At 43.8% G+C, this 27,706-nt stretch overlaps 2 protein-coding genes and 1 long non-coding RNA gene across 5 annotated transcripts in view; 2 read left to right on the forward strand and 1 right to left on the reverse strand.

The window, feature by feature from the left end:
• Positions 1-13,520: 13,520 nt before the first annotated feature.
• Positions 13,521-19,358, reverse strand: LOC130707726 (uncharacterized). 2 transcript variants are annotated; one of them, XR_009007747.1, is made up of 4 exons: positions 19,169-19,358; positions 18,832-19,088; positions 15,320-15,376; positions 13,521-13,817 (listed from the first exon to the last, which is right to left on the reverse strand). It is a non-coding gene; the product is annotated as an uncharacterized LOC130707726 (long non-coding RNA). The 2 variants fall into 2 exon arrangements; XR_009007746.1 differs by having other exon boundaries at positions 18,832-19,358.
• An 82-nt stretch (positions 19,359-19,440) lies between these two features.
• The window catches only part of MICOS10 (mitochondrial contact site and cristae organizing system subunit 10), a 36,425-nt gene continuing 28,159 nt past the window's right edge, over positions 19,441-27,706 (forward strand). Inside the window, exon 1 of the mRNA XM_007175041.3 lies at positions 19,441-19,571. Within this exon, the coding sequence (XP_007175103.1) occupies positions 19,508-19,571 (64 nt within the window). The 5' untranslated portion in view covers positions 19,441-19,507. The remainder of the gene's footprint in view (positions 19,572-27,706) is intronic.
• NBL1 (NBL1, DAN family BMP antagonist) overlaps positions 19,452-27,706 on the forward strand; it is a 64,094-nt gene continuing 55,839 nt past the window's right edge. Inside the window, exon 1 of one of the 2 annotated variants that reach the window (XM_057544393.1) lies at positions 19,452-19,571. The gene's annotated coding sequence lies outside the window, so the exon portion shown is untranslated. The remainder of the gene's footprint in view (positions 19,572-27,706) is intronic. The other variant, XM_057544383.1, reaches the window with a different exon arrangement.

Below are 27,706 nucleotides of genomic sequence, written 5' to 3' on the forward strand. Positions count from 1 at the left end.
CAGGATCTAGTTCCCTGACCAGGGATCAAACCCAGGGCCCCTGCATTGGGAGCGCAGAGTCTTAAACACTGGACCACCAGGGAAGTCCCCTCAGGGTTATTTCTAAAGTCTTAATTTCATCAAAATAAACTGTATCATAAGTTGCAGCCTAAATGCCCATCTGAATCAGGACAGTGTCATAGCCAAGTGGCAGGGTGGTATTAGTTTAGAGTCTGGAGACTGGAACTAGTTGCCTGGGCTCAAATCCAGCCTGTGCTGTTTGTTTACATGTGACTTTAGGTAAACTACTTCACCTCTCTGTGCCTTCGTTTCTGTGTCTTTAACATAAGGCATGATGGTGATAGCAATGCCACCAGCATGGACGTGTTGTGGTGTAGAAAGTGTATGATGCCTAGAACAGTACCCGGCATGTAAAAGGTGCTTGCTTTATTTTTCTTAAGGACTTATTTTTATTAAGAGCTTTGGCTCTAGAGAGAAACAGATTGGGTTTGAGTATCAGCATAACTAGCTGTGTGGTCTTGGGCAACTCACTTAACCTCTCTGAGCTTCAGTTTCCTCATTGTGTAAGTGGGGATCACAATACTTGCCTCATAGGGTGGATATAAGGATTAAATGAGATAATGAATATAGGATATTTAGATATTTACTGACTAGTACAAGCAACCTCTAATAGATACGTGCTCAGTAAGTGCTAACATTAATTAATTATTACTATTATCTACTTCTATTTCTTTTCAACCCCATCAATTTCCCTACTCCTTGCCCTTGTCTTTATTAAGCTTTCCCAGCCCTATTCCTTTACTCAAGGATTTCGTGGAATGTCTAATACAATTAATCGAACTATTAAGGTTAAATTCAGACATTTATTACCTAAATGTTTATTGAGCTCTTACCATGTGCCAGACACTGTTCTAGGCACATGGATACATCACTGAACAAGAGTCAAACATCTCTGCCCACAGCAGCTAATATTCTAGACTTTAGATACTCTGCCTCACACGAAGTCCGCTTTACTGATCTAGAGAGAATCAAATTAATAGTTGACAATAATAACTTCATATCAATGTATTGGACATAGGTCTATACTGCCTTTCTCTAGACAGATCCTCCCTAAGGTGAGCTCAGTAGCTCTCCAGCCCCATCCCTTACCACTGAGAACTGTTTTCTTCTCTAGACATGCAGTGCCCATTCACAGTTCCGTGATTTTTCACAAGCCTGTCTCTTTGCCTGGAATATCGTTTCCACCTGACAAACTCCTACTTGTTCCTTGGGGTCTGAGTCAAATGACCACTTCCAGTAGATACTGTATGATATCACGTATATGTGGAATCTAAAAAATACAACAAGCCAGTGAATATAACAAAACAGAAGCAGACTCAGGAGAACAAACCAGTGGTTACCAGTGGGGAGAGGGAAGGGGGTAGGAGCAATATAGGGGTAGGGGATTAAGAGGTACAAACTATTAGGTATAAAATAAGCTACTACAAAATAGTCAATATTTTATCATCACAATAAATGGAGTATAACCTTTAAAAATTGTGAATCACTATATTGTATACCTGTAACTTATATAATATTGTACATCAACTGTACTTCAATTAAAAAAAAAAGTCTACTTTCTCCATGAAGCCTCCCTTGACTCCCAGGGCAGATGGCTACTCTACTTGAGCCCTCCAAGGGACATCTGCTTATTTTACCTGATCAGCCTCAATTCCTTAGTTGCCCTTAGTTGTCCTTTAGGGAACCATCCCCACCTTGCTTTCAGCCCAGTGTGCTGATCTTAACCCCACCTCACCCCTCATTCCCGGACTGAGCACGTGAATAGGCCTAGCCAATCAGAGTATTTCATTCTCGAGCCATAGTGACTGGTTCAGGGATGGACATGACCCAAGCCAGATCAATGAGATTCAAGCCTGGGACTGTTTAAGCCAGTTCAAATTGGGTTTCTGTCCCTTGCAATCAAGAGTCCCAACTAGTACAAGCACTCCCTGAGTAGATTGTTTTATGATCTCTCTGTTACCTTCTGTCTTTCTCCCGAGACTATGAAATAACCCAGGGCAAGGATAGGTTTTTTTTTTTTTTTTTAATTAATTAATTAATTTATTTATTTTTGGCTGTGTTGGGTCTTCGTTTCTGTGCGAGCGCTTTCTCTAGTTGTGGCTAGCGGGGTCCACTCTTCATCGCGGTGCGCGGGCCTCTCACTGTCCTGGCCTCTCTTGTTGCGGAGCACAGGCTCCAGACGCGCAGGCTCAGTAGTTGTGGCTCACGGGCCCAGTTGCTCCGAGGCATGTGGGATCTTACCAGACCAGGGCTCGAACCCGTGTCCCCTGCATTAGCAGGCAGATTCTCAACCACTGCGCCACCAGGGAAGCCGCAAGGATAGGTTTTTATTCATGAGGTGATCCGGAGTCCAAGTCCCTTCGGACAAATGGCAGTTGACATAGTCCTGGGACAAGACTAAATAGATAACTCTTGTCTGTTCCATGTGAACGTGAACGGCTTCTGGTCCTTCTTTCTGAGAGGGATGGAAAAGAATGCATTTGCCAGATCAGTGACCCCATACCATGTATATGAGGCTATGTTTATGAGCTCTAGCCAAGATACCACATCTGGCATAGCAGCTGCAATTGGTGTTACGCCTTGGTGGAGTTTACAGTAGTCCACAGCATCTTCCAGGATCTGTCTGGGTTTGGTAGGGAACACATTGGTGATTTCACCCTTTATTGGTGATTAATCACTCTCTCCCTTTCATTGTCTTTCTCCGGTGCATTGGTAGCTTCCAGCAATAGCCATCCAATTCCAAAGTCTTTAAAACTCCCAAACACCTGATGGATTGCACCCATCAGTTCATTCTCTTCCTCTCATATCCCATTCCAGTTCACCACCAGTGAAAATCCTTAAAACTGCCCCGTAATTGCACGCCAGAGGCTCCTGGTACTCTACAAACCACCGTTGACGGGGTCTTAACTGCCAGGCAACTGGCAGGTGATCCAGCTCTAAAATCTCATTTTAGTTTGCTTCCAGTATCAACTGACATAGGTTGAGTTCTCTGTGAAACAGATTCTGAATCTGAAATTTGCATGTAAGAACTCTAGAGGTGGGGTGTTCTCAGGAACTAAACCTTTGAGTAAGAGAATCAGAATCAGAATGCAGAGGGAGAAGCTGCACTCTGATGAAGGTGCTCTGAAGGTTTCAGACAGAGCCATGAGGAGCTCTGGAGTTGAAATGGGTTTTCAGAGTTGTCCCGCTTCGAGGCAAGGAGGCTAAGGCATTTATATTCCTTCCTGGACCAGTCATTGGATGCAAGATGCCTTTAGGAAGAGTGCTTGATCTTGGGCAAGGCACCACTCTGTCTGAGGGTGCCTCAGTCCTGAAGTGGGGCATCTGGGCAAACACCGCTGCATCCTCTACGAAGAGTTTGTCTTTTCCATGTTGATGCGCTGGTATTCCACGTACATTTTATTTTATTTTATTTTTTTGTTTGACTGTTAATAGACTTATTTTATTATTTATTTTTATTATTGTAGTAAGAACACTTAACATGAGATTTGCCTTCTTAAATTTTAAGTGCACAATGCAATGTCATTAACTGTAGGTGCAACGTTGTACAGCAGATCTCTAGAACTTATTCCTCTTTCATAACTGAAACTTTATACCTGTCAAGCAGCAACTCTCCATTTCTCCCTCCCCCCTTATTTTTATTTTTTTATTTGTTATTTATTTTTATTGAAGTATAGTTAATTTACAAGGTTGTGTTAGTTTCAAGTGTACAGCAAAGTGATTCAATTATGTGTCTATATCTATACCTATTCTTTTTCAGATTCTTTTCCATTATAGGTTATTACAAGATATTGAGTATAGTTCCCTGTGCTATAGAGTAGGTCCTTGTCGTTTACCTATTTCAAATATAGTAGTGTATATATGTTAATCCCAAATTCCTAATTTGTTTCTCACCACCATGTATATTTTAAATATTAGACTCTTATTAGTTTTAGTTATTGCAAATATCTCCTTTCAGTCTGTCATCTGCCTGTTAACTGTCTCTCAGTGTCATTTGTTGAGCAGAATTCCTTAGTTACGATGTAACCAAATTAACAGATTTCTCTCCTTAAGGATTTGTCTCCATTGCCTAGGTCACAAAGATATTCTCCTATGTTCTGTTCATTCGTTGAATATATTTTTACCTTTCATATTTAGGCATTTAATCCTTTCAGAGCCCATTTTGGGTTTTTGTTTTGTTTTGTTTTTTGTTTGTTTTTAGCCATACCACGTGGCTTCCGGGATCGTAGTCCCCCAACCAGGGATTGAACCCGGGCCCACGGCAGTGAAAGTGCTGAGTCCTAACCATGGACCTCCAGGGAAGTCCCTCAGAGTCCACTTTGAATGTTGAGTACTATGTACGCATCTGATTTTCTTCCCTTTTCCTCTGTACAATGAACCAGCTTTCTCGATTTGTCTCGGACTCTCTGCTCTCTGTTTTCTGCTCTCACCACTGTCTCAAGATGTGACATTTGCAGAAAATCATTGACCTCTTGATATTTGTACTCTGTGGTTTAAAAAAAATTCCCATTCATCTTGCCCTTTATGAAGCCCTGGGCACCTCCCCCTCTTGCAGCTCTGTGTGCTCTTTCTAAACTTATTATTTATTCTTATTTATCTTCTCTTCCTTTGTCTCTTCTTCCTCTTTCATCCCTAGGGCTTCATTGCCTTAACTTCCTCTTGCAGCTCCCAAAAATGGATATAATTTAAGGCTCTATCCTGGTCTTGATTTTTATCCCTTGTAATTCCATCTTCTTTGAGAAATTCATCCATTTTCAAGATTTTAATACCTCCAGGTGAGTGAGTTCCCTACTGGCAAATCCCGCCCTGACCTCTCTTGTGAATGCCGGTGACAAATTTCAAACTGAAAGTTGGATAATTTTTAGTATGTCTGAATTCAAATTAATCTTAACCGTGAAAGTGATTTTATACGATTTGCCTATATTTTATACGTTTCCAAATCCTCCAACATTCTGTCGCAGCATCTTCTATAAACTAGGTGTTCAACATACATTTATTCACTGGATAAGAGGATCTCATGTTTAACCATATTAAAAGTAAAAATTATTTTATTCATGGTTCAAAAGATCAGAGTCATAAAATTTCAGAGAAAACTTCAGCCTTGAGTCAGCTTATCTTCTTCCTTTGAAACAAGGGAGGTTGGTCACCTCCTGTCTTACAGTGTCCCTCTCACTGAGGGTGGGGAGGGAGGAACAAGGGTTGGCAGTGGCAGAGCCACAGTCACTGTGATCCTGGCAAGATCACAGTTTTGGAGTCAGAGAGACCTGCATTGAAATTCCATGTCCTCCACGGACATGGTTTCCTTATCTGTAAGAGTGGGTAAGAAGGCTCAGCCCAGATGGCCATTAGGAGAATAAAAGAAACAACACATGGAAAGGTCCTTGCACTCAACAGGTGCTAAACAGAATTGTGAGTTCCCTTTCCTCCTTCCTCCTTGCCTCCCTCTCCTGCATTTGGTTTCAAGCAGAAGACAGAAGTGTCTGAGCTCTCAGGATAAGTGGTCCCTGTTAAGAGCATCCTGTTCCCAAAGGGGAAAGCCAGACGGAAAGTGTCATTGGTCCACAGAGCATCCCCATGCGTTTGTAGAGTAGGTTGAGGGAACTACATTTGTCTCCTCTTTACAAATTAAGAATTTGAAGTATCAGGTACCATCCTGAGAGCATCAAATGAGCACTTTAAAGTTGACAACAGCTCAGAACTCAGACTCTCATGAAGGAGCTTACTGTTCACTTTTCAGATGGGCAGTGAGGGAGAAAACATCAAATGGCCCATCCACCATGACGCTTTTATATGACCTGGGCAGCATATTCAAGCCGGTGCGGGGATGAGATATAAAGTCTCCACAAGCATCCCCAGCTTGTCTCTGGACTCCTTCCAGACCACCTCCTTGTCTTTCCACCCTGCTGCTCCTTGTTTATAAACTCTCTTTGTTTTGGCTTCATGCTATGGTTCCTAGCCTCTACCCATCTTTTTGCTAGATGGTTCTCTAGGCTTGACTCACTCTCCTGGCTCTCAGCAACCTCACCCATCCAAGCCATTGTTTTTGGGCTTTGTCCTTCCATCTCCCACCCTGCTCCCATGGGTAAGAAGCAGCCCATCTGTGGGGTCCACTGGAAGCGCCCCACTCCTCACCAGGACCGTAAGGGTCATGATGGGCAGCCAGATTCAAGATGGCAAAGTCGTTTCTCCCCACCCCATCTTTAAAAATCGCTCAACAAGAAATGAAACAAAAATATTGTTTACAAAACCAGGAGACAACAGCTGCCCTTAATCACACTAGGTAAAGTAGAGAGAGGAAAGGCAAAGCATCCCAGGTGGTTCTGACAACGGTGGACATCAGGACGCCCTCTGAGAAGCACCAGGCTAGATCTTAACAACAGAGGGTTCGTCTTATGCATCTGTTTATTCCCAGAGCTTAGCACAGGATTGGCCAAATCAAATCTCATGAAACGCTTGTTGAATGAATTACATCATTTTATATATATCATATAAAATGAAAGCACGTGAAAGCATATGAAAGCATATTTTGCTCTAAAAAGAGCTGTTAGAAATGTTTACTACATTGCTCAGTGGAACTGCCATTATTTCTATTAGCCAGAGGGCCCTTCTAAACCCACACGCTGGGACTTCCCTGGCAGTCCAGTGGTTAAGACTCTGTGCTCCCAATGCAGAGAGCACAGGTTCGATCTCTGGTCGGGGAAGTAAGATCCTGCATGCTGCACGGCACAGTCAAAAAAAAATATGGTAAAAAAGAAAAAAAAATCCAGTATAAACCCACACATTGAGGAAGAGAACTCTAAGAGATTCCCTTGTCCTGATGCTCAGCATTTCATTGCTTCAAATATTTTTTCAAACTTTCTGCTCTTTCATCAGCTCAGTTTTAGTCTTTCATTATTTTAACATGAACATGGTTCCTATGGAGGTCAGGACTTGATCATTACATTCAGCCCTTTGTAATGATTAGGAACCAGGTAACAGCCCTGACGTTTAATATTTAATTGTTTTTGATCAGTATTAATTAGTCACAGATGCACACCAGATTCCCATTTAATTTAATACTCTTGGGAACACATTGTGAGCTCAGGGATTCCAACCACATCAAAAGGGAAATGTTCAGATTTAAAAGCTGAGCCCTGGAGACCCAGGCATCCATGGAAAGGAAATTCCAGATGTCTAGCAACCTCCCTCTTTCCTCAGAATCAAACCTCCTACTTCCAGCCCCCTGGAATCTAAAAATCTTAGCATTTCTGCTGAGAACTTCAGGCTGCAGCCATCTCCTATCTTGTCTCTCTTGGATCATCGGTTTTACCCGCTATCCTGAATCATCCCCCTCCACACACAAACATGAGTAATTTCTCCCATCCTAAAAACCCGCTAGCAACTCCACCCCTTCTCAAGCTATTGTTCTTTTCCTTTGTCCCTCCTTGGAGCAAACTCCTTGAAAAGACAGGGTACACTTGCTCTCTCCAGTCCTCCTCCTCATCTCCCTCAAATCCACTGTCTTAAACATTGGTTCTGACCCCTCCAAGGAAACTGTCCTTGTCAATGTAACCAAAATAACCTCCTTGATGCTAAATCCAATGGCCAGTTCTTCATCTTCATTTGACCCAGTTAATCATGTTCTTTTTCTTGAAACATTTTCTTCCTTTGGCTTCCAGAAAACCATTCTTTTTGGTTTTTCTCCCAGCCATAGTCATTCTTTCTCATTCTTCTTTGCTGATTCATCCTCAACTCCCCAGCCTCTAAATGTTACAGCGCCACAAAGCTCAGTCCTTGGTCTTCCTTTCTCTCTGTCATACTCCTTCCTTAGGTGATCTTAGAGAAGTGTATATATATATGCATTGAACTCTCCATTTTTATCTCCAGCACAGACCTCTCCCCAGTTCACTCTGTATTTCCACTTGAATATGGACTTAGCCAGGTGCCTTAGAAATGCTCTATTGAAGAAGTGGAATCCCAGGGCAGAGTGAGAGAAAGGGAAAATGAGGCCAGGAGTGAAGGTAAGCAAACACAAGGGAGTGCATTATCAAGCTAGTCATATATTCATAAGAAAACACAACTAGTGGTGTGATCACATGGAAACATCTCCAGAGAGGCCAGGGTGGGAGTCGGGGTGGAGGTGGGGAGACACCAGGGCACATGGTGCTGCCTCTTAAGAAGGTAAAGTTTATTTCTCGCCTGCAGAAGGAAGTAGAATTCATCTGTTGACTCCTTCTCATCTCTTGTCTCTCAATGATAATAGTTTACCCCTGCACCTCAGGTTGTAGTCCCTGGCCTTTTGGGGCTTCTTGAGGATGCCCGCTCCCCCAGCCGTGGCTTAGAACTTAATCCTGGACTCAGAAGCGTTGGGAGGAACCATATCCACCATGGTCTGGTCGTTTGGGTCTGATGCCTGGAGCTTTTTCAGCTTCTGTTGCAGCAGGCATGGTGAAAGTGAGCTGGAGCCTGGTCCTCACCCTGGGAGAGACTGAGACAGCCAGTGGTCTTAGCAGGAGACCATTAGGTGTGGTGACCAAGGCTCTTCTTTGAGTAAGCAGTCAAGGGGCCAAGGGGGGGAGAAAGAGTTGAGGAAATATGGGGCAGCACATAAACTGGGTCTACTAGGCAGCTCCAGACTTCGCCTAGCCAAAATGGAATTCCTGATTCTGTTCCCCCATGCAAGCTTCTTTCTCTCAGTTTTTCCCATCTCAGTGTCAATTCCTGCCTTTCCGCTTGCTCACTCTGAAAATCTTAGAACCATCCTTAACGCCTCTTTCTTTTTCCCTCAAACCCTACACCCCATCTATCAGCAGATCCCATCAGCTCTAACTTCAAAAAACATCCTGATGTCAACCTCTTCTCACTGCCTCCTTTTTCATCATTTTTGGATGACTGCAATATTCTTCTCTCTGATTCTCTGCTTCTGCCTTGCCCCCAACATTCTATTCTCAACACAATGGTCAGAGTGGCCTTGTTAAACACAAGTGAGATGGTGTCACTCCTCTCCTCAAAACCCTCTAATGTCTTCCCACCTCACTCACAGTAAAACCAAAGTCTTTGCTGTGGCCTATAAAGTTCTATACCATCTGCTTCCACCACCCCTCTGACTTCATCTCCTGTTTGCACAATCTGTTCCAGCCATACTGTGCCTCTAAAGGGTCAAGCAAGCTCTCACTCCAGGACCTTTGCACTTGCTCCTCTCTGTGCCTACAAGACTCTCCCCTCAATTATCTTTGTGGTTTGCTTCCTCAGTCTTTCAGAGCCCTTAATGATGCCAAAAGCTTGACCTCTGTGCACTGGTGCCAAATCGAATCTTGGAGACAGAGTTTTGGGTGAAGTAGAAAAGAATAGCTTTATTGCTTTGCTGGGCAAAGGGGGGCACAGCGGGCTCCAGACCCAAAAAACTGGGTCCCAGCCCGGCAGGGTTTTGAGGAGTTTTATAGCAATAGTTCAAGGCTGGGGTTGCTGACAAGATTAGGGTGCGTGCAGGGCCTGCACTCCTCTAATCTGGTCTCGGGTAATCTTTTTTTTTTTTTTTTTAATATTTATTTATTTATTTATTTTTGGCTGTGTTGGGTCTTCGTTTCTGTGCGAGGGCTTTCTCTAGTTGCGGCGAGTGGGGGCCACTCTTCATCGCGGTGCGCGGGCCTCTCGCTATCGCGGCCTCTCTTGTTGCGGAGCACAGGCTCCAGACGTGCAGGCTCAGTAGTTGTGGCTCACGGGCCCAGTTGCTCCGCGGCATGTGGGATCCTCCCAGACCAGGGCTCGAACCCGTGTCCCCTGCACTGGCAGGCAGATTCTCAACCACTGCGCCACCAGGGAAGCCCTCGGGTAATCTTCTTTTTTTTTTTTTTAATTTTTATTTATTATTTATTTATTAGGTTTATTTTTGGCTGTGTCGGGTCTTCGTTTCTGTGTGAGGGCTTTCTCCAGTTGCGGCGAGTGGGGGCCACTCTTCACCGCGGTGCACGGGCCTGTCACTATCGCGGCCTCTCTTGTTGCGGAGCAGAGGCTCCAGACGCTCAGGCTCAGTAGTTGTGGCTCACGGGCCCAGTTGCTCCGCGGCATGTGGGATCTTCCCAGACCAGGGCTCGAATCCGTGTCCCCTGCATTGGCAGGCAGATTCTCAACCTCGGGTAATCTTCTTGATGAGCTTCTCTGTTTCCTTTAATCTTGCCTCAGGTGTTTTCTTGGCTGCTCCTCCCTTGATTAGCAACTGTTCAAATCTGCCCTTTGGAACTCAGGGAAGGTCATGGAGGCTGAACAGAAAGGCTCCCATGCCCACAGGGTCCTGTTCGGTTTCCTTAACACCTCTATGATCCACTGCTTCTCAGCCAGAGAAGGCTCCATGGAGGAAGAAGGGGCTGAAGAACGGGAGAGATTAGGAAAACAGGAAGGAAGGCGTGACCTCTTCAAGAGCTTGTTGGAAGGTCCAAAGTGATTGCAGGAATAATTTGGCCAAGAAGGAGACCTTACATGGAGACCTTATTACTGAACTCAGGTTCAGCTGCTTGCTGCTCAAAAGCCAATACTCAAGAGATGAGTGTTGGTTGGAAAGGAAAAGTTGCTTTATTCAGGAGGCTGGCAACCTGGGGAGAAGGCAGACTTGTGTCCAAAACCCAACTCTGAAGATTCTGCCCGACCATGATAGTTTTTAAAGGGAGAATCATTCGGGGGAGGGGGTCAGAGTGTTCCTTATCTTCCACTGTGTGCAGACTTTCTTCTGATTGGTTGGTGGTGAGGTAACAGGGCAGTGTTCCAGGAATCTTGTGCTCAACCTGAAGTTACCATCTTCCACCTGGGTGGGGGCTTTAATTCTTGCAGCAGAACTCAAAGGTGTTGTTTATGTATATTCCTTCAGGAAGAACTAGGACCCTGCCCCATGGCTGCACTGTTGTTTCTTGACTGCTCCTCCTTTGTTTCTGCATTCCTTCCCTACCTTGATAATCAACTGAATCTGCCCTTTGGAACTCAAGGAAGGTCAAGGAGGCTGAATGAAACCTATTTCCTACAAATGAGAAATGGCGGACACTGAAAGGATATGTACCCAGGAGGGCCCCACAGGGCCCTGCTCCATTTCAACCTCATGTGGGAGAGTAGCAAAAGAGTTGAAGGGGTAGTAGAACCGTTCTCAAAAGGCTTTGAATGCAAAGTTAAGAAGCTAGGTGTTTATCCTATAGGCAAGTGTGTCCAAGTGAGAATCAAGGTCAGTTCATTTAAGTTTCCACCGAAAAATGTATTCCAACCAGGACCTATGAATCAGCATTTGTTCAGGTGGTCTAAACATGTCCATAAAGGAAGCAAGAGAAACCAGCATTGACAAACGAGCAAAAAAGCTTAGAAAAACACGTGTCCTTGAGAAGAATCTTCCAGGCTTGTTCAGGAAGTTGATGGGAGAAGGTTGTCTTCCCCAAAGCCACCGCTTGAGAGTTTATGTATCCCATGATGTGGCAACTGGGGGTTGGAAATGGGATTTCAAAACCAATCCAACAGGAAGAACAGGGAAAGGTTGGTGTTCTTTTTTGGTGCCCTCAGGTCAGCCCTACCTGGCTCACCCTCTTCCATCTCCTTTTTTTTTTTTTTTTTTAGCGCTAATGAGCACGTTTTCTTTCTTTTTTTAAAATTTATTTATTTTATTTATTTATTTTTGGCTGCGTTGGGTCTTCGTTGATGTGTGTGGGCTTTCTCTAGTTGCAGTGAGCGGGGGCTACTCTTGGTTGCGGGTTTCTCGTTGCAGTGGCTTCTCTTGTTGCAGAGCATGGGCTCTAGGCGTGTGTGCTTCAGTAGTTGTGGCACGTGGGCTCAGTAGTTGTGGAGCACGGGCTTAGTTGCTTCATAGTATGTGGGATCTTCCCGGACCAGGGCTCAAACTCACGTGCCCTGCATTGGCAGGCGGATTCTTAACGACTGCGCCACCAGGTAAGCCCCCTCTTCCATCTCTTGACAACCAATGTTGTAAGGTCAAGGAGGTCAGTGAATGTGGGAGCCACCGCCCTCTGCTGGAGGGACTGGCCTCATCCCCAGACCTGTATTTGACTCCAGGTCAATAGTTTTCAACCTTATTTGAGAATCAGAAGAAAGCTATAGACTCAAAGAAAAAAAGATATGCACTCCTACATAAAGATTTGCATAGTTTCAGGGATTCATGGAAAGACCCTCTGAAACACATCCATCAACCTCCCAGGTAAAGTTGTGACTTTAGAAGCAGACAGACCGGAAGTACAAGTTCAGGGCGGAGACACCCACCTCTCTGGCTGTGAGACAGAAGAGAAATTAAGAAGAGGCTACCCAGACTATTTTTTGCCAAAAATGCTGTTTTTTTCTCCTTGGATCCCATGTTTAGAAATATTTTCTCTACCAAAGAGATTGCATTGGCTAAGAAATCATTTTTGCATTCCCTAACTTTTTATTAACCCACAGAATAGACAAGTGATATCCAGTTACCCCATAATGGCTGCGTTCATATAATCCAGGTCAAAATCAAAGGTCACTTGACATTAAGTTAGCCAGGGGAGCTCTATAGTGGAAAAATGTCTGATTGATTTTGGTTGGCCCTTGAAATATTAATACTCAAGCTATGATGATTACATTTGTACCAACTGTCACTCACTTAGTTCACGTGCTTAAATCCAAACCAATTCAGTGATGCTATTTGCCTCAAATTCATGCTCTCTCACACATCCACGTCAAATGCAGGTAATGGCAGAAAATGCACCTTCAGTTGCACCTTTTCAAGTGTTCCCTTTAAGGTCAATTCAAACATATAGTTAAAAAAATATTGGCCACAAAGCTACGCTTAAATCCACTCTGGTTGTTACTCTTAACTTGTGCTTCACACTGGGCCCCTCTGGCACTAAAGGCAGGACCATGTGAGAACATGGAACATCAGCTGAGCACCACTGAGCACCCGGCATGGATAGTGTTGGAGAGACAAACATGAAGAAGACATCGTTCCTGCTCGTCCTTCCTCCATTCATTCAAGAAATATTAAATGTTTCCAATGTACCAGACACTGCAAGGCACTAGGCATATAGTGATAATGAGACAAGTCAAGTCCTTGCTTTCATGGAACTTACTGTCTGGTGGGAGAAGCAGGGTTGGGTGATGGAGGGGGAGAAGGAAGGAGTAAATAGAGAAGATAATTGCAAATTGTGATATGCTCTAGGAAGGAAACAAAGGGGGTGGGTGGAGTTAGGTAGGGAATGGAGGCGGGGCAAGGACCTCCCATAGGTTTAGGGTCAGGGTCCAGGCAGGAAACACGTGGTCCACTCAAACTGGGAAATGGAGGAGAGTTTGTAAAGTTACTATTTACAAAGTGAGAGGAATGATGTAATACCCTGGAGTTAGTAACAGTGGGAGCCATTGCCAGCATTAGGCCCATTTTTTTTTTTTTAGCATTTCTTCATTTAATAAATAAATAAATAAATAAATTTATTTATTTATTTATTTAGGGTTGTGTTGGGTCTTGGTTGCTGCGCACAGGCTCTCTCTAGTTGCAGCAAGTGGGGGCTACTCTTCACTGCGGTGCGTGGGCTTCTCATTGCAGTGGTTTCTCTTGTTGTGGAGCACGGACTCTAGAGCGCAGGCTCAGTAGTTGTGGCACACGGGCTTAGTTGCTCCGCGGCATGTGGGATCTTCCTGGACCAGGGATCGAACCCGTGTCCCCTGTCCTCGTGCCTCTCCGGGGCCAACAGCACGGTCGCAATCTCTGTCCCGCTGCAATGTGGCCTCATCTTTCGGCCTGGCCCCGCCTGCTGCTGACGTCCATTAAGCTGGATCTGAGGTACAAGGGGAAGAAGCAAATCCAAGAATCTGAAGAGAGCTGATGGGGAGGCCCATCTGAGGGGAGCTGCTGTGGGTATATCACTACCAGTTAGCGGCAGAGTAGCCTGGGATCCAGCTCTCACGATTTCCAATCTAGTGTGGTGTCTGCTAGTTTAGTTTCCTAGGGCTGCTGTAACAAAGAACCACAGACTGGGTAGCTCAGAACAGCAGGAATTTATTCTCCCTCAGTTCTGGGGGCTAGAAGCCCAAACTCAAAGTGTCGCAGGGTTGGTCTCTTCCTGGTGGCTCAGAGGGAGACTCTGTCCATGCCTCTCTCCTGGCTTCTGGGATTGCTGGCACCCCCTGGCACCCCTTGGCTTTGCAGCCACAGAACTCTGATCTCTGCCTCCATCATCACATAGCCATCTTCCTTCTGTATCTGCCTGTCTCTCTACAACTCTTCCTCTTCTTATGAGGACACCAGTCATTTTGGATTTTGGGTTCCCCTTATTCCATTATGATCGGATCTTAACTAACAACATCTTCAATGATCCTATTTGCAAATAAGGTCACATTCTGAGGTTCCGGGAAGGACATGAATGCGGTGGGGGACACTATTCAACCCAGTACACCTGCTTCAAGGTAGCAAAGCATTAAGTTTGCAAAGTGTCTCTGTCATCCTCTCCTCTTTCAGGGACCCTTTCATTCAGTTGGAATCCCCCATTCCTGCTATTATATATTCAGAACACATGATCTAGTAGCTTAATCACTTGAAAGAGCAGGGATTACCTCAATAAAATGCCACTACATACCTATCAGATTGGCAACAATTTTAGAGTGTAATTTAAAAAAATCAACTCTTGGTGAGGATGTGGAGCAACAGGAGTGATTATACACTGCTGGTGAGGATGTGAATTGGTACAGTCATTCTGCGCTGAAGTTGGCAGTATCTAATGAAGCTGAAGATAAACAAACCCTATTGCCCTCCTTAGTTACATATCATATAAAAACATATGCCGATATGCACCAGGATATATGTACAAGGATGAGAAACCTTGTTGGTAATAATACCCAGCTGGAAACAACCCAAATACCCATGGAGAGTAGAAAAAATAAATTATGAGCCAAGACATAGAAGCAACCTAAATGTCCATCGACAGATTAATGGATAAAGAAGATGTGTTTTATATACACACACACACCCACACCCACACACACACACACAATGGAATATTACTCAGCCATAAAAAAAGAATGAAATAATGCCATTTGCAGCAACATGTATGGACCTAGAGATTATCATACTAAATCAGAGATGAATACCATATGATATTACTTATTTGTGGAATCTTAAAAAATGATACAAATGAACTTATTTACAAAACAGAAAGAGACTCACAGACATGGAAGACAAACGTATGGTTACCAAAGGGGAAAGGGGGGAGGGATAAATTGGGAATTTGGGATTAACAGATACACACTTCTATATGTAAAATAGATAAACAACAAGACCTACTGTATAGTAGAAGGAACTATATTCAGTGTCTTGTAATAACCCATAATGGAAAAGAATCTGAAAAAGAATATATATAAACATATATTGATATAGATATAAAACTGAATCACTTTGCTGTACACCTAAATCATTGTAAATCAACTATACTTCAATAAAAAAACAAAAAACAAATCATGGATAGAATATAATGGAATACTATATAGCAATGAATCGAGAATGGACTATACATGCAACAACGTGGATGAATCATAAGGCATAATAATGAGCAAAAGAAGTCAAATACCATAGAGTACAGACTGTATGATTCTATTTATATAAAGTTCAAAACCACGCAAAATTAAACCATATTGTTGAAGGATGCATAATCAGATAACAACACTTAAAGAAAAGCAAGGAAATGAATAACATAGAAGTCAGAATAGTGGTTATGCCGGCAGGGAGGGAGGGGATATGATCTGGCAAAGGACACACCAGGGAGTGGGCTTCTGAAGTGCTAGTAGTGTTTGTTTTACAATAATTTATGTGTCACGCTGTATTTATGTTTTTAGCACTTTTCTGTATGCTTGTTGTATTTCACACATATGCATGCTTTTAAAACAACAGCAACAACAACAAAGGACAGCCACCTGGGCTTTGGAAACAAACAAGGAAGCTACTTAGTAGCTGTTTGACTTTGGACACATTACTGAAGTGGCAAGATGATATAAGACCCCTCTTAGAGAAGATATGAATCAAAAAATGTGAATCTCCCTTTAAGAAAGGAATTAGTTTTTAATTGAAGGGAAATTGAAAAAATAATACTGGAATCTAAAAGACCTTTATATATGCAGGTGCTGTGCTGTAAAATATTCTAATCTGTGTTGTTAATGACGCTGGATTTACAACCTAGTAAACTAAATAAAGAGTTTATGTTTAGTTGATTAACCAGTCAAGGCTAAAATCTATGCTACTTAAGTGACAGTTTTTTTCACTTTTCTTCTATACAATGTAAAAAGATACTGGCTCTCTTACTGTGAAATTGCTTTATTACAAGACTCTGTGTTTACCCATTTGAAATGCAAACTTCTATCTTTGTGAAATTTGCTCCATACAATTGGGAGAAGTCCTAATGATGGTAATAATAGCTTACACAGAGGGTTCAAATTAGGAACAAAGCAATTCTTTAGGCAGTTTGTAGTTACTAAAACATTTTGACATGACACTATCATCCTTTGAAGACTTCCTTACTTTGTGAAACAAGAAGATATTCCAGGGTCATCTTGAATTTTCCCTGCTTGAGCCCTGGAGTCTTAGCCAATTTTCCAGGGAGCCCTGGGTCCTTTAAGTAGAGAATGGTATTTAGAAGCCAAGATCTAGGTTTGCTTATTGCTACTGGTATGTCATTGCTTTTAGGCCCTCTCCACAGACGGGAATGGGAAACAAACACACACACACACTTTTATATGTATCTCTATTACATTAAATACCATGAGTTCATACTGATACACTCAATTCCAATCCAAAAGCAAAGAATTCTTTCAAGCTTTTTCCCTTTCCATGTTTGTAACTCCCTTCTCCAACACTGAGAAATCTATTTTTTTTTTTTTTTTTTTTAAGGATTTTCTTTTTAATTAATTAATTTATTTATTTTTGTCTGTATTGGGTCTTCGGTTCGTGCGAGGGCCTTCTCCAGTTGCGGCAAGTGGGGGCCACTCTTCATCGCGGTGCGGGGACCGCTCTTCATCGCGGTGCGCGGGCCTTTCTCCATCGCGGCCCCTCCCGTTGCGGGGCACAGGCTCCAGACGCGCAGGCTCAGCAATTGTGGCTCACGGGCCCAGCCGCTCCGTGGCATGTGGGATCTTCCCAGACCAGGGCTCGAACCCGTGTCCCCTGCATTAGCAGGCAGACTCTCAACCACTGCGCCACCAGGGAAGCCCGAGAAATCTATTTTTAATCATTTTGAATGTAACTAAGTTTACAGTGAGTGTCTTGCTGGTTTTTTTTTTAAATTGCTGTTTAAAAATATATTTTTCCCTCTTGTATTGGTTTTTATTCTCTAAGAACTATAAAAACTCCAGAGTTTTCATTTATTTATTCATTCAATCAACATATTTATCAAGCAAACACTATGTGTCAGATAATGTTCTAGGGGTGGGGCTACAGCAGTGAATAAAGCATCGTATTGGGAAAGGAACCATGGAAAGAGAGAATAATAGATACAAACTAGGAAAAAGCTGGGATCTGAACGCAGACAGCCTGGCTCCAGAATTCATGCTATACCATCTGCCTCTGATTGCTCTCGTAATTTGCTCTTTGCCTTCTACAAAAATTCACAACTCTCTTGAATCCAATAAAAATGCCTCTGTCAGTTTCTAAATCTACACAATGCAGAGCCTTGTGCATCTTCCACATTACTTAACATCTCTGAGACTGATCAGTCAGCCAATCATTTATATATTCATTCTTACATCCATTCGAAAAGCAGTTATTGAAAATCCAATATATACTAGGCTCTCTCCTGGTCATCAGGATATAGAAATGGCACAGCCCCCATTCTCAAGGAGCTCACAGTCACATCCAAAAGACACACAAACAATTACAATATAGTCTGATATATAGTTCAGATGCGAGCTGGATGAAGGATGGTCACGTCATGGAAGGAAGGCTTCCTGAAGGAAGGGGCTCTGTCATAGCAAGGACTAGAACAGTGGTTCTGCTGTTAAAGATGTCAAGAATAAATAAGTATATGGGTGAATGAATTCAATTCAGTTCATATATTTCGTAGAAGATCCTACTGTCCAAGGCCTTGTGCTCTGAACTGGGAGTGTGCAGATGAAGAAGGGGCAGCTCAGGCCTTTAATGAGCTTCTAGTTTTACTGGCAGATACAAACATCTGTAAAGAGATGTTTCAATACAATGTAGAGAATCCTGTGGGGTAGGTGAGCTCCTGCGACAGTAAGAAGATGGAGGGAAGCTCCATGCTCTATTAGTGGATGGATGAAGGGGGCCTCTAAGTTCTATTAGTGTAGGTTTCCTAGAATGAATTGTTGCAGCTTGAATATAACCAGTAGATGAATAGGAGTCATTGACAGCTTCTAATCAGAGGAATAATAGAGTCAAATCTGTATTTGTTGGTAGGATGGAGGATGGAAACGGGAAGGGAAAACTAAAGGACACCAGCAAAGAGGCTGAATTATGAATAGGAAGTTTGATCTGGAGATAGAATTTGGCACTGTTTGCAATTACTCAGGGAGAGTATGTAAAGAGTTTTGATGGAACCCAGCGAACCAACACTTAACTAGCTGCAGAGAAAAACAGCCCTGGATGGACCCCTAAGGAGAAGAGTCAGAAGAGGATAATTAGGAAAGACTGGTGTCCTGGGAGTCAAATGAATAAAGAGAAGGCGGAGACAAGGAGGATCAGGAAAGAGAGACAACAACACACAACATCAGTTGTGTCCAATGCTGTACAGAGATCAAAAAGCGTCCACTTTATTTGGCAATAGGTGACTTTTTTAAAAAATATTTATTTACTTATTTAGGCTGCGCCGGGTCTTAGTTGCTGCACGCGGGATCTTCCTTGCTGCATGAGGGCTCTTTCCTTTTGAGTTGTTGCAGGAGGACTCTTAGTTGCGGCATGCATGTGGGATCTAGTTCCCCGGCCAGGGATCGAACCCCACCCCCTGCAATGGAAGCACGTCGTCTTACTCACTGGACCACCAGGGAAGTCCCCGCAATAGGTGACGTTTGCCAGAGCAATTTCTGTGTTAGTGGTGAAGGCGGGAGTTCCACTGCAATAAATGAGTGAATGAGGAAGGAGAAAAAGCCAAGATGAGTAAATGAATCAATAAATCCAGCGCTGTGCCCTCACTTTCCCTGGGAATTTCCAAGGCCAACGTCGGGAGTTGGTGTTGTGGAAGGACCTTCCAGACAGGGCTCTGGATGCCGCCTAGGAAACCTGTCTGCCTCGCAACCCTTAGGTAGGCGCGGCTCCAAGGTCAGGGTCACCTCTGGCCTCCAGGCAACCCGTCACCTTGACGACCAACTGAAAAAAACCGGAAAGTACGGAAGCTGTCAGATCATCTCGCGATATCTGGCGGTACGTCGTCGGCCCTCCGGGCCTGGGAACGGAGGAGGCTCTCGCGAGACTTGCCTGGGGTTTGAGCGCGAGGCCCGACGGTCCGGAAAGCTGGAACTGCGGGTGGGGAACATGTCGGATTCAGAGCTCGGCAGGAAGTGGGACCGGTGCTTGGCGGATGCCGTCGTGAAGATAGGTAAGGGGTTCCTCGTCTCCGGCAGGCCCCACCCGGAGCCGATAAGTTGGCTCAAGGCTCCGCTGACCCGGAGGGCGGAGGAGAAGCCCCGTGAGAGGTCAGGCCGTTCGGCCTGTTCCAGCCCCTCAGGCCACGGAGAGCTGCCCGGGCCCGGGCGGGAGGTCACTACGGCGGCTGGGGACGCGGGCTCCAGGAGCCTGGGTGGCCGCCCGAGGTGGGAGGTGTGGAGATGCAGCCCCGAGGAGTTGGGGGTCGGGTTGGCAAGTGGCAGGAGAGTTGGGGAGGTCTGCGAATTGAAGCAGTATGCAGGGCGCAACCTTGGGCTGGAGGCTGGAAATTCTCCTCCCTCGTGTCACATCTTTCGCACGGGGCGTGCAGCTTGGCCTGGAGGCCACATTCTTCCTCTGCTGAATCAAAAGTGCCCTCTAAGAAGGTCATCGGGAGCATTTTATAGATACTGTCAGGCTCTAATGTGAGTTGCTGTCATTCCCGACTTGTAACGTGGTTTATAGGCATCAGAGTAGCCTGGGGCCTGAAATCCGAAACATAGTGATGGTGATCTGGAATTAGAATTGCCTTGGAAAGTAAGATAGTGATTGGTAACTTTTCAGCCCTTAGTGTAGCTCGGTGTAGCCTTTTAACATGTGCTCAGGGACGACACAAAAATAATGAAGTCACTGCTTGGAGGGGAGAGGGAAAGAGGGAAACTCACTAAGTGCCAGACTCTGTGCTTGGTGTGCAACTTAATACATTATTTAATACAAGTCATGAAATTGAGAGTCAAGTGAAGGGATTTGCCCAGGGCCTAATCAATGGCAAAGTTGGGAATTTAACCCAGGTTTTCTGGTTTCAAGTACCATACATTTCTTCGATACTAATTTTTATTATCCAATTTTGATATTTTTGTATGGAAATCTTAAAAAAGTATTTAAGAGGATTTAGGATTGTGCCCTTGAATGAAAATATTGGAAAAGAAATTTCCAATTGTAAGGTCCATGAGAGCAGGGATGTTTTCTGGTTCATTCACTGCTGTATCCTCAGCTCCCAGAAGAGTGCTTAATAAAAGATGTTAATAAAAGTGCTTAATAAAAGATGTTGAGAATGAGTCAGTAAATGAAGAAATTTATCACAGCTACCTCTTCATCCTCGAATTCACCACTTACCGGCTGTGTGATTTAGGGCAAGTAATCTAACCTCTCTTGTGCCTGCTTACTCATTTGTAAATTGGCAATAATATTGTTATCTCACAGAGTTGTTTTGAGGATTAAATGAGTGAGTTTATGTAGAGGCTTCCTTAGCTATGAAATGAGGATAAAGAGATAGATTTACCTAAAAGGATTATGAAGACTGAAGGACAGAAAAGTACACAAGATACTTGCACAATGCCTGGCACTTACTATATATTCAGTAAATGGTGGTAGTAATAATTGTTGATATTGATACTGTGCCACTGATGATCACCTGAGGCAGTAAGTAGTGTGTGTCGTTCATGAGTGGGACATTGGTGGGGCATACACAGGTGGAATAATTAAATGAAGCATGGTGATATATGATTACAGATAAAAACTAAAATAAGTTATTCAGACTTTTTGCTTATTATTATAAATCAAGTAAATGGAGTGGTGGGTTGGGGGAAGTGGGCCTTTAGTAGAGCTTTGGTTAATGACTTGGACTTGGATAGTCAGGGAGAGTGGAAGAACTTGAGCAGAGGCTGGTTGAACTTTTATGGAGGAGGAATTGAAGCATGGAGAGGTTAAGTGGCTAGGAGTGGAGGAGCTGGGGTTAGAACCAGGCATTCTAATTTCAGCACCCGCCTACTCTCTAAACAAGGCTGGTTTGGGTGGAGTCAGAATTGTGAATTACCTTAGAGAGATTCTACTTTATCTTGAAGGCTTTTGAGTTGGCTTTGGCTTTTTCACATGCATTCTGCATATTCAACACCTCTGTCTTAAAAATCTATTGGGACTTCCCTGGTGGCGCAGTGGTTAAGAATCTGCCTGCCAGGGGCTTCCCTGGTGGCGCAGTGGTTGGGAGTCCGCCTGCCAATGCAGGGGACACGGGTTCGAGCCCTGGTCTGGGAGGATCCCACATGCCGCGGAGCAACTGGGCCCGTGAGCCACAATTACTGAGCCTGCGCGTCTGGAGCCTGTGCTCCGCAACAAGAGAGGCCGCGATACTGAGAGGCCCGCGCACCGCGATGAAGAGTGGCCCCCGCTTGCCACAACTAGAGAAAGCCCTCGCACAGAAACGAAGACACAACACAACCATAAATAAATTAATTAATTAAAAAAAAAAAAAAAAAAAAAAAAAAAAGAATCTGCCTGCCAATGCAGGGGACATGGGTTTGAGCCCTGGTCCGGGAAGATCCCACATGCCGCGGAGCAACTAAGCCCATGCACCACAACTACTGGGCCTGTGCTCTAGAACCCGTGAGCCACAACTACTGAGCCTGTGTGCCACAACTACTGAGCCTGCGCTCTAGAGCCCGTGAGCCACAGCTACTGAAGCCCGCGAGCCTAGGGCCCATGCTCCGCAACAAGAGAAGCCACCGCAGTGAGAAGCCCACGCACCGCAACGAAGAGTAGCCCCAGCTCACCACAACTAGAGAAAGCCCGCGAGCAGCAACGAAGACCCAACACAGCCAAAAATTAAAAAAAAAAAAAAAATCTATTACTTTCTGCTCCCAGGGCTCAGTAAGTCGAGGCTAGTAGGGAATCATGAGACGGTTTTAAGTAACAAATATGTACTGAGCTATGGGCCAGTCAGTGGGCAGATAGGGAAACAGAAGGCATTTCAGTGCCCTCAACAGGGAACTTATGTGATGTAAATGGAATTTTGGTATGATTGTCCTGGCAGTGTTTTATATAGAACAAATCAGGAGTAGAGGAGGCTAACAGTACTGTGAATGTGAAGTGATAAAAGTCTGAACTGTTAGACCAGAAAGGAATGGGTCTATTTGAGAAACTTCAAACTTTTTCCCCCATTTGTAAAAAGGAGATAGTAATACCCACCTCCTGGGCCAGCACAGTGCCAAGTACATAGTAGGAGCTCAATAAATGCTATTTTCTTTATCTTCTCTCCAACTGGGTTAACTTTGCCTCATTTCATTTCTTATAAAGATGACTCCAAGGTTAGAACTTAAGTGGTGATGTCATTGATCAGAATTTGGAAGTAAAGCAGGAGGGGTGCATGTGCACCTCATTATACTAAGTTACATATAAGACTTAGTAACTGATCATGTGAAGTGGCAGGAGAGAGACTGTAGTGAGAAAAAAGCTCATAATTTTGATTGTTTTTCTGCTTACATGGTTGAATTTGTTTGAGAATGATAATGAGGTTGAGAAGAAGTTTTTAATTTTTTTTTTTTAAAGGATTTTCTTATTTATTTATTTATTTATTTATTATTTTTGGCTGTGTTGGGTCCTCGGTTCGTGCGAGGGCTTTCTCCAGTTGCGGCAAGCGGGGGCCACTCTTCATCGCGGTGCGGGGACCGCTCTTCATCGCGGTGCGCGGGCCTTTCTCTATCGCGGCCCCTCCCGTCGCGGGGCACAGGCTCCAGACGCGCAGGCTCAGCAATTGTGGCTCACGGGCCCAGCCGCTCCGCGGCATGTGGGATCTTCCCAGACCAGGGCTCGAACCCGTGTCCCCTGCATTAGCAGGCAGATTCTCAACCACTGCGCCACCAGGGAAGCCCAGAAGTTTTTAATTTTGAGGGAGAAGCTGAGTTCAGATTTTGAGGGGGTTGTCCCTGAAGTAATGGACGTAGAGAAAGGGCATATGAGAAATGAAGCATAGAAGTGTAATTTTGGGGGACTTTCATTTAAGAGGTATTTGAGACTATGGAATGAACACTTTTTTTTTTTTGGCTGCCTTCGATCTTAGTTGTGGCATTCAGGATCTTTCGTTGTAGCACGCGGGCTTCTCTCTAGTTGTGGCGCATGGGCTCTAGAGTCTGCGGGCTTAGTTGCCCCGCGGCATGTGGGATCTTAGTTACCCGACCAGGGATTGAACCTGCATCCCTTGCATTGGAAGGCAGATTCTAAACCACTAGATCACCAGGGAAGTCCCTGGAATGAACAGTCTTCTGTAGTGAGTGTGTTAGTTCCTATTCCTATAGGCAGTGAGGTTTTAGAACTCTTTAAACATCTTTGGCTGCTTGCTTTTCTAGTACTTCAAAATGGAGATGGAGACTCAGGAACGGCAGCCTGCCATAATAAGATAGAGGTTTTGTAGATGTAGGCAGGGAAGAAGGGCCAAGGCAGGCTTTCAGCTGCATATTGATAATTTCATGTTCTCTGGCTTCAGAGAGACTGAAGGGAGGTCAAGGTGAATGGACAGCTCCCTTGAGCACTTCTCTGTTTGGCACCTTATAACTAAGTGTTTTCATTCTTTTCCCACCGATTTGCCGAAAAATGACTATTTTAATCGCTCGTGTTTAGCCTAGATATTGTACAGCTGAGTTAAAGAGCCCTCATAAGCATGTACTTTAGGCACAAGTTGTTTTAAAAATTGTTCTTCAAAGATTTACTCTGAAGCTTGAGTAATGTTCTCATATGATTTTGTCCTGTAGGAAGAGCTACATTTATTTATAAATACCACCCCTCCTTTCCTATCATAGGGAAAGCAGTTTTATTTCCCCCATATTCTGGTTTTAAAATATCTATTTATTTGTGTATAATAGGAGTATGTGGGATAGAAGATTTCTGATATGGTTTGACCTGATGTACTGAGCTCATTGACTCAAAGAAACAAAACAAAACACACGCCTCCCTATAATAGGCACAATAGGCCATTGTTTGTTAAACATGTTTCTCTCTTCTTTCACTTCTTGTTCCTTTCTTTTCCTTTCTTCCCCTCACATTTTTCCTTTCTCCCTAGTTCATCCATAAGGTTTGAGACTAATGTCTTTAAAAAATAATAATAACATTGTTAGCATTTAAGAAGTTCCTAGGTGTTCTATTTATTCTCCATCACATCACTAAATTTTTTTTAAGCTTTTTAAAAAAATTTATTTTGTTTTATTTTTGGCTGTGTTGGGTCTTCTTTGCTGTGCACCGTCTTTCTCTAGTTGCAGCGAGCGGGGGCTACTCTTCGTTGCAGTGTCTGGGCTTCTCGTTGCGGTGGCTTCTCTTGTTGCGGTGGCTTCTCTTGTTGCGGAGCACAGGCTCTAGGCGTGCGGGCTTCAGTAGTTGTGGCATGTGGACTCAGTAGTTGTGGCTCGCAGCCTCTAGAGCACAGGCTCAGTAGTTGTGGCGTATGGGCTTAGTTGCTGTGCGGCATATGGGATCTTCCCGGACCAGGGCTCGAACCTGTGTCCCCTGCACTGGCAGGCGTTTTTTTTGTGTTTTTTTTAAACATCTTTATTGGAATATAATTGCTTTACAATGGTGTGTTAGTTCCTGCTGTATCACAAAGTGAATCAGCTATACATATACATATATCCCCATATCTCCTCCCTCTTGCGTCTCCCTCCCACCCTCCCTATCCCACCCCTCTAGGTGGTCACAGAGCACCGAGCTGATCTCCCTGTGCTATGTGGCTGCTTCCCACTAGCTATCTATTTTACATTTGGTAGTGTGTATATGTCCATGCCACTCTCTCACTTCGTCCCAGCTTACCCTTCCCCCTCCCTGTGTCCTCAAGTCCATTCTCTACGTTTGCGTCTTTATTCCTATCTTGCTCCTAGGTTCTTCAGAACCATTTTTTTTTTTTTTTTAGATTCCATATATATGTGTTAGCATATGGTATTTGTTTTTCTCCTGCTGACTTACTTCACTCTGTATGACAGACTCTAGGTCCATCCACCTCACTACAAATAACTCAATTTCGTTCCTTTTTATGGCTGAGTAATATTCCATTGTATATATGTGCCACATCTTCTTTAGCCATTCATCTGTTGATGGACACTTAGGTTGCTTCCATGTCCTGGCTATTGTAAATAGTGCTGCAATGAACATTGTGGTACATGACTCTTTTTGAATTATGGTTTTCTCAGGGTAGATGGCAGGCAGATTTTGAACCACTGTGCCACCAGGGAAGCCCCACTAATTTTTCTTAATAGCTCCTATCACCATCTGGAATTTGCAATTTGTTTCTTTACTTGATTGTCCCTCCTCCCTAGAATGTAAACTTCGTGAGAACCAGAGACTGTTCTGTTCACTGTTGACCCCCAGCCCCTGGGATAGAGGAGGCATACAGTAACTATTGTTAAATGAATGATATGTGTTGCTGAGAATTTTGTAGACTCTGTTCTCAGCCCGTATCTGCTACTCAGTGTCTTTATTAACTGAATGAATTAGCATTTAAATTTTAAAAGTCCAAGTAGGGTACATTTCATGTGAATTTCTGCCAGTTCACACTTTGACCATGTGTCCTTGTACTCTTGGAACTGTTACCAACTTTTAATTTCATCTGGGCATGTAAATTATTGTCAGTAATCTTAATAATAAAGTAGTATTAGAAATATTTGGGAGTAGTCAACCAAGAAACATAAACCAGAGAGCACTTTTTTATTTAAACAAGTAGAGCATGATGTTGGTTTAAGTGGTACTGCCAAAGCCTTATTGCAGGAAATTAAAAAGGAGTGAAGAATATTACATTTTATGAATAGCATGTTCCATTAGTTTATGTGAATGCGTCATTAATGGTTTTTGCTAATTTTATGAATTTATTTTTGTTTTATCAGATTTATTGAATGCTCTGGTTTTCTTTCCCACTCTGCTCAAGGGCTATGCCATTTATTGATATTTTCCTTGTACATACTGACTAGTTAGTCTTGTGTGTACCCACATGAGTAAGACACACATTCTTGCTAATGAGAATAGGAATCATAGTATTGTGCTAACACGGGAGTCTTAATAGTTCTGGGACAGAGCTGATGCGCTCACCTTTGCTTGTCACTCGGACTGGATGGGAAGTTTTATCTGTTTTCTGTTTCCCAGGGGAAATAAGATCCTAAGAGATGAGAAAATCAGAGTTGATGAGACTTATGGAGGTCCTTCCCTGCAATTTGAGGATATCTAAGCCCTGTGAGTGTAGGTCATAGAAGCACTGTCATTGCCCTTAGAGTGCTGTTACAACTCACTCTCGAATGCAGAAGGCCTGTGCTGGCAGGCTGTGACCTCATGACCAAGTTGATGTCTGTGTGGCAGAGGCTATGGCCCCAGATTTGCTGGAGGAAGCTTTGAGGAGAATCTCGCTCCAGTACTTTGTGGATTCATTTGGAGGCCTTGGGAATCCTTAATGTGAAAAAACTGTGAAATTGGCTATGTCCCTTCTCCCCCACATTTCACTCCCACTTTGAGACCAGAGTAAGGAATATCTAGTCTTTTTTTTAAAAAATTAATTTATTTATTTTTGGCTGTGTTGGGTCTTAGTTGATGTGCGCGGGCTTTCTCTAGTTGCGGTGAGCAGGGGCTACTCTTCATTGTGGTGCACGAGATTCTCATTGTGGTGGCTTCTCTTGTTGCAGAGCATGGGCTCTAGACACACGGGCTTCAGTAGTTGCAGCAGGCAGGCTCAGTATTTGTGGCTTGTGGGCTGTAGAGCGCAGGCTCAGTAGTTATGGCACACGGGCCTAGTTGCTCCGTGACATGTGGGGTCTTCCCGGACCAGGGCTTGAACCCGTGTCCCCTGCATTGGCAGGCGGATTCTTAACCACTGTGCCACCAGGGAAGTCCCAGGAATATCTAGTCTTAATAATCCATGTATTGGCCAGAAAATCTAAGAGGGGAAGGAGATGTCATGGTTGGGAGAGGGGTTGACCAATGCCATGAATACTTTCCTGAAAAAGGCTGTTCTTGCAAGCCAGGTGTATTAAGCATGAGGAAAAATGCAAGCCATGGACATTTATAAGCAGCTCCTAGAATGTATTCCATTTAATGGACTGTGGTAGCATTCACATGCCTTTCGTTTTCTTTTGCCTGATTTTTTGCATTAGAAATAAATGTACCAATAATTACCTCTCTGTGCCTCAGTTTCCTCAACTATAAAATGGTAGTTGTTTACAAGTGATGATAAAATGAGATAATCTCTGTACAGTGGTTAGTACATTACCTGTACTTGGTAAATACTAGCTGCAGGCATGTGAATGAAGGATAGCAATTATAAGTTAAAATAACACATTTGCTCCTATC

This window comes from Balaenoptera acutorostrata, chromosome 1 (genome assembly GCF_949987535.1).
Source record: "Balaenoptera acutorostrata chromosome 1, mBalAcu1.1, whole genome shotgun sequence".
NCBI lineage: Eukaryota > Metazoa > Chordata > Mammalia > Artiodactyla > Balaenopteridae > Balaenoptera > Balaenoptera acutorostrata.